Source organism: Octodon degus, unplaced genomic scaffold, assembly GCF_000260255.1.
Source record: "Octodon degus isolate 3935 unplaced genomic scaffold, OctDeg1.0 scaffold00265, whole genome shotgun sequence".
NCBI lineage: Eukaryota > Metazoa > Chordata > Mammalia > Rodentia > Octodontidae > Octodon > Octodon degus.
In genome coordinates, this window is record NW_004524841.1 from 2,385,810 (window position 1) to 2,392,678 (window position 6,869).

General features: G+C 38.3%; 1 protein-coding gene across 9 annotated transcripts in view; it reads right to left on the reverse strand.

Moving 5' to 3' along the window:
- The window catches only part of Mia2 (melanoma inhibitory activity 2), a 119,078-nt gene that overhangs the window by 55,530 nt on the left and 56,679 nt on the right, over nucleotides 1–6,869 (reverse strand). For all 9 annotated transcript variants that reach the window (XM_023706595.1, XM_023706587.1, XM_023706588.1 and 6 more), the window contains 2 exons: nucleotides 3,394–3,516; nucleotides 1,084–1,204 (listed from right to left, as the gene is read on the reverse strand). In XM_023706595.1, the coding sequence (XP_023562363.1) occupies nucleotides 1,084–1,204; nucleotides 3,394–3,516 (244 nt within the window). The remainder of the gene's footprint in view (nucleotides 1–1,083; nucleotides 1,205–3,393; nucleotides 3,517–6,869) is intronic.

Sequence of the window (6,869 nt, forward strand, 5' to 3'; positions counted from 1 at the left end):
AATAAATAAATATTACCAAAGGCATGTGGGTATGGAAGAAAACACTACATACAGAGATCAATACCAAATGTGGTTGCAAACATTTACTAGACAGCTCAGATAGTATCTCCTGAGAACTGGTATATGTATTTACTTCAGGATAATTGTCTTCCAACATATGAACACTATCATGAAAGAACGTTTTACTTTTTAAAAAATGCACACCTGTTCCTCCTTAATAGTGTTGCTTACACAGCAGAGGAAAGATAAAGTACATAAAAGAGGAACGATTACTGAAAGAAAACTCAGAGGACACAAGATACCTTTGTCTATTTTTACAACTTCTTAGGAGTCTGAAACTATTTCCAAGATGGAGGGAGGAAAGGAGAAGGCTACATTAAAAAAATTAAGACGTGCTATGTACCAACTCTCCATGATGAATGTAATCATCACGTACTACAAAAATATACTAATAAAATTATATCAAAACAAAGATCTTAAAGGAATAAGCTTGAGAATCTAGTGGATATACCAAATTCAACTCCTGCCAATTTCAGAATTCAACCAACAATGGCAATGACAATGTGAAATATGATTATCATTGCAGTTCTGTGATTAAAGGGCTACGACTGGGCTGGGGAGATAGCTCAGCAGCTTAAGTGCCTGCCTGGCAAGCACAAGGTCCTGAGTTTGATCCCCAGTACAAAAAAAAAAAAAAAAAAAAAAAAAAAAAGTGCTACAATCATCTGACTAAAGCAAAAAGAGGTATCATGAATTATTGATTTATATAACATTCATGTTTTAAAGTAGTCATTCATCCATTAACTTGAAATAAGAAAAAACAAGCACTGATGTGCTCTAATTTTGGAAACTTGCAATGAAGACATTCATAACACAATGAGAACAGAGGGCAAGGAGGCTGTGAGTCTGAGGAGCTAAAGAAAGTGTTCCTGAAAGGGCAGTAATCCAGCTAAAACAACTGCATGGAACAGACAGAATATGCTGAAGGACAAGGGGACACAGAAGAGGGTACACAGGGGCTCAGGAAGGCAGCAAAAGAGGGAGATAGCATTTTAGCAAAAAAGGACAATCAGGACTCAATACCTAAGTGAGTATCACTTGCTGACTCACTCCTCAGTTCCAATTCCAAGTTACCATCGTCTGTTATGTCTTCTCCAAGCACAGCAGCCCAGTCTTTCATCTTTATCAAGCGTTCAGTCAGAGACTTGACATTTAACAAAGGCAAAAGGCAAGAGAGAAGGTAAAGCCTTATGCTAATGGCTTATAAAAATCAATCTAAATAAGTAACAGCGCACAAGTACTTATTTTCTGTTACTAGGCTAAGTAGTTTCTGTTACTAAGAATTATAAAACTTGTTGTTTATTAAATTCTGTGAGCTAAATACCAAAACTGTTTCTAAACCAAATCCAACGGCTTATTCTTGCTAGGTACGCGAAATGACAACAAAGTGATAACATACTGCCTTATACGACATTTCTCACATGCCACAAATAAAACAGGCATTACCATGGGAGTGAATTTTATGGGATATAAAATCTGCAAGTAAGATAAAATGATACACAAAATGATCACAGATTTTTACTTGACTCATTCAATTAAACACCTAAAGAACTCAGTTGATGAAGAAAAAGATATTATGGGAAGAATTTAAATGAGAATAATAAAAGTTTTGCAAGTGTTTAAAATCTTCTTGAATAAATGACCATTCTCTAACACTATGGATAATCAAATGACTACACCCTGGTCTAAAATTTTCACCTTTCAGCTTCATTCCTCTCTTCAGGATTTCTGGTATAAACAACAAATTTGAGCAGTGTTGGTGATCACACCCCATTCTTTGGTTTAGGAAGAATCCCAAGCCCTTTAAGCAGAATAAGTTTATGGGAAAAAATAGTACACTCATCCCTCAGTACCCATAGGGAGCTGGTTTCAGGCTTCCGCCCTCTCCGCCATGGATACTGAAACCCACAACACTCAAGGCCTTCCCCTCATGATAAACAGCACAGTACTTGCTCATTGCCTATGCATATCCTCCTGAATGCTGCACATCATTTCCAGAGGACTGATAATACCTAATGCAATGTAAATTCTACTAAATTACTGTTATGCTTCCTTGTTCAGGGAATAATGACAAGGAACAACTCTGTATTCAATACAGATGCAATTTGGGGCACTTTCAATCTATGGCTGGTTCAAGTTATAATTTTGGAACCTGTGGATACAAAGGGTCAACTTCATGGTAAATTATGAATAAAATTCCTGAAGCTAGTATCTTGATAACATTTTCCTAGCAACAAGACTAACATAAACAAATAGCAATACCCATTTTTGTGTACAGACTGCTGAAGGCTTTTCATCCTGTTATTGATACTCATACTTGAGTATCTATACTGTGAAAGATTAAGATTTAAAAGAAACGAGGGCCAGCTAGATAGTGCCACAGACTAAAGCACCTGCTTAGGCAGAGCACAGTGGCTAGGGTTTGATCCCTGGCGTGCAGTGCTGGCCCTGCCCCCAGGGCACATTGAGATGGCGATTAAGATTGGGCATGGTGGCATGCACCTATAATCCTAGCACTTGGGAGGCTGAAAATAGGAGACTCATTGCAAGTCTGATCCCCATACCTGTAGACCCTGTACTACACACACACACACACACACACACACACACACACACACACAGATTTAAAAGAAACGGCCCATAGGGACTCATGCCTGCAATCCAAGCATTCTGGTAGGCTAGTAGAATTGCAAGTCTGAGCTCTACTTGGGCAACTTAGCAAAACCCTGTCTCAAAATTAAAAAAATAAAAAGTTCTGGGGATGCAGCTCAGTGCAAAGGCCCTGGGTTTAGTCCCCAGTGCAGGTTGGCAGGGAAGGGAGAGGGGCTCATGTGCAGGAAAAGGGCTGGCACAGGCAGAACAGGGGTAGGATGAAAACAAGCCAGTCCTGAGAGGAATATCAATTATTTTATTTCTACAATTATAGTCAAGTTCCAATTGAATGTATATTTTAAAAGGCTTTCATCTTTATGAAAGTACAGAATGCCTGCTAATTTAGGTAATAAAGACATTCAGTCAATAAGCATGACTTTAACTGTCATATTTCTCAAACTTTTTCCCACCTCTTACCAGCAGAAAGTTGGCAGCCTAAAGAGAAAAGTAAACATATTATTCTTTTTCCTTAAGTACCTAGAATAAGATAAAGAGACCAAATGGACACACAGAACATAGAATCTGATATATATGCTATAAATCCATAAATCTTAAGAAGCACTTGAAAGTCTAATCAAATACTTCATGAAAAGAAAAGCCTCCAAAAACAAGTTTTCAAATTTCAGAGTTAGAGTTAATATTCAAGTAAACTCAGTCATGAAAACTAGTACAGCTGTTTACCTTGAGGTGATTTTCTTTATCATTTAGAACCTGTTCTGCACGTACTCTGGAGTCTTCAAATGTCACTTTCTGCTTATTAAGCTCATTCACTAGTTCTTTCCATGTTTCAACTTCTTGTAAAAGCTGAAATTGAAACAATAACTAAGAAATGCCACTCCTCTTATCATTCTTATGTACAGATGCACTTATTCACACCTTTGGGAAGCTCACTGAGATATGAACCACGGAACAGTTCCCCGGCGCACCTCTCGGGCAGCACTTGCTTATACACTGACTATCTGGAGCATCACCGGAGCAGGTGTCATTTCAACCACTCATCCTTGTACGGAATAAATTTGATAAACTATCATTTTTATATTTCCTGTTATATAATCTTATAAAAATTAATGGGAAAATGCAATTTTTGGTCATCCTATATTTAAATGGGACTGGTAGACATTTAAGAAGCAGTGTTATGTAGAAGAAAGAGATGGCTACTGTTCTCAAAGAAATTTCAGAATAATTGTGCAAAATAACAGGCATTTAAATATTCTTTAACTGATCTACAAAATAAATGTATATCAAGAAAAGGGTTCCCAACATATACGAATCTGTTACACTTGGTCAGGGTTTTTTCTTTTCTTTCCTGTGTATGTGGGGAGTTGTGTGTGGGGACAGGTATGTGTACTGAGATTGAGTCCAGGGTCTCATATATGATAGACAACTGTGCTACCATTGAGCTATGTCCCTAACCCTTATAAATCTGATTTTGACTCTCGCTGAATTGCTGAGGCTGACCTCAAACTTGCAATCCTCCTGCCTCAGCCTCCTGGGTAGGTGGGATTATAAGCATGTGCTAACATAGCTAGTAATGCAGCCTTTTCTTACCAGTCCTTACATTGCATGTAACATACCACATCTTATTTGCATCTCTGTATTGTTTTATATTAAAGATAAGAAGCCCTTAGTGCTATCAATAATCTAGAACAGATTGGATTCTACATAAACAATAATTCACTGATTAAGTTTTGGAAAAAAAAAAACTTTCTGAACATAACACTAAAAGTTCTAAGAGATAGATAACTATGTAAAACTTACAAATTCAAATACAAATAAAAAAGAAAAGTAATTCAAAAGGAATTCTTAGGCGTTACAAATTGTTAATCACCTTAGTTTGTAAAGGGTACTTGGAAGTCACTAAAGAGCCAGGCATAGTACACATGCCTGTAAATCCAGCACTCTGGAGGCTGAAGCAGGACGGTCTCCCTGAGTTTGACACCAGCCTGGGCTACACAGTGAGTTCAAGGTTAGCCTGAACTATATGGTGAGACCTTGAACCAGAAAACCGAAAATGCTAAAGGAAGTTGGTGAGAAAAAAGAGACTTCAAAAAAAGGCTAAGCAAGACATTCACAAAAGAAATATAAATGTAAAAGCCCAAATTTACTTTAATATATTCTATCAAACAGTAATTACTGTAGTTCTCTGTAAAACATTAGCGTATTTCCTACCACATACACACACAAAAAAATCTAACTCATTAATCAGATGATAATAACACATAAAAATAATGAGGATTGAGCCGGGCGTGGTGGTGCATACCTATAATTCCACCACTCGGGAAGCTGAGGCAGGAGGACTGCTTCAAATTTGAGGCCAGCCTGGACCACACACTGAGTTTAAAGTTAGCCTGAAATACATAGCAAGACCCTGTCTCTTAAAAAAAAAAAAAAAAAAAAAAAACGATAATTAAAGATCAAACTTGGATGTGGTGATTCAGTGTCTCTAATGAGTCACTAAAGAAACTGAGTAGAAAGCACATACAGTCTTTCAAGCAGCAAGGAATTTGAACAGGGAATCTGTGATTACAGAAAGAACTGGTTGAAGGTAACTGTAAAGAGTCAGGAAAACCAAGCTGAAATTGTGTTTCAAATGAGAAAAGGCCAGTTTTGAGTATAGCATGGGAAATTTAACACAGGGTTTACCACCACTTTCTCCCATTATCTAGTGAGATGACAAAAAAGAAACAAAATAAGACACAGACCCTACAAGAGCTAGGGAGTGGGAGATGAGGCAAAAGATGAGTAGAAAGTGATGAGACAGCTGTGTACTGATCTGACACAGCCCAGATAGTCTTACTCAAAGGCACAAGTACTAGGGCAAGAGCAAAAATGGAAGGGAAACTGGCCAAAGTCTAAAAAGCTTCTTCTGTTCTGTCATTTTTTAAAATTTTTTTTGGTGCAGGATCTCGCTACACAGATTAGACTCGCAGAAATCCTCCTGTTTCAGCCTCCTTAGTGGTAGGATTACAAGCACGTACCACCACACCCAGTTTCGGGATGACACAGCATGCGGTACCAGGGATCAAATTTGGACCCTGTGCCTACCAGGCAGGGGCTTAAGACTGCTGAGCTATCTCTCCAGCCCTCTTCCTTTCTTTCAGTGCATCCACATACATTCTTATTTGTATGATCTCTCAATCATTCTCTTTCACACCAGCATACATACACATATTGACACAAACATACTCTTTGGAAATACAGAATCTGAGCCTCTACCATATCTGGCCCAGGTGAAGGTGGCACTAACACATTCAAAACAAAGGTATTAAGTACCAGCTGACTTACTGAACAGCAATACCAGCACTCCTTACCTCATTGAGCTGCAAAAAATTGTTGACAATTAGGCTCTACCTTCCCAAGGGAAACTGAGGAAAATTTATATGGGTTAAAATGGTCTTCAGACATGAACTACTAATGATCCTCTAACTGGAAACATCCCAGCCAGAGTGCCCTACAGAAAAGCCCACACATGACACACAGAGAGCTGCCAACTGGAAATGGAGAGCTTTACAATTAAATAAGCACAAGCCATGAATCATCAAGTACCTGAAAAGAGCACCTTCATAGTCCAATGGAGTGGAGGAAGAGGGGAAAGGAAGGGAACTGAGACGTGTTATGTGTATGTACCAATCTTCCACAGTGAAGGCAATCATTATGAACTAATAAAAGTTAAAACAAAATTAGATAAAGCAACCCACTGCCTTGGAAGGTAGTAGGAATGGTGATGGAGAGGTAGGATGCTGGAATAGAAGCTGCTTGCATTACATCCCAGCTCTGTTACTTTCCAACAGGGGTCCCTGGGTTATTTACAAATTCTTTCTGTGCCTTACTCAGGTAAAGTGTCAAATCTGAAAGAGAATATGGTCAACCTACCTGCTGTCAACACTAGTTAATATATGTAAAGAACTCGGGATATTACATGTCACATCATAAGTGTTTAATAAATGCTGCTATGGTCATTGTTTTTTTAAAAAGACATAGGTCAACATAGAAAGTAAAGGAACTTAAAGGAAGCAAGTTAACTCAGGGAACTAAAAAAAAAAAAAAGAAACACTTCAAAAACACCCTGAGGGGCTGGGGAGATGGCTCAGTAGAATAAGCGCTTGCCTGGCAAGCACAAGTGCCTGAGTTCAATCCCCGGTTCCACCAAAAAAAAA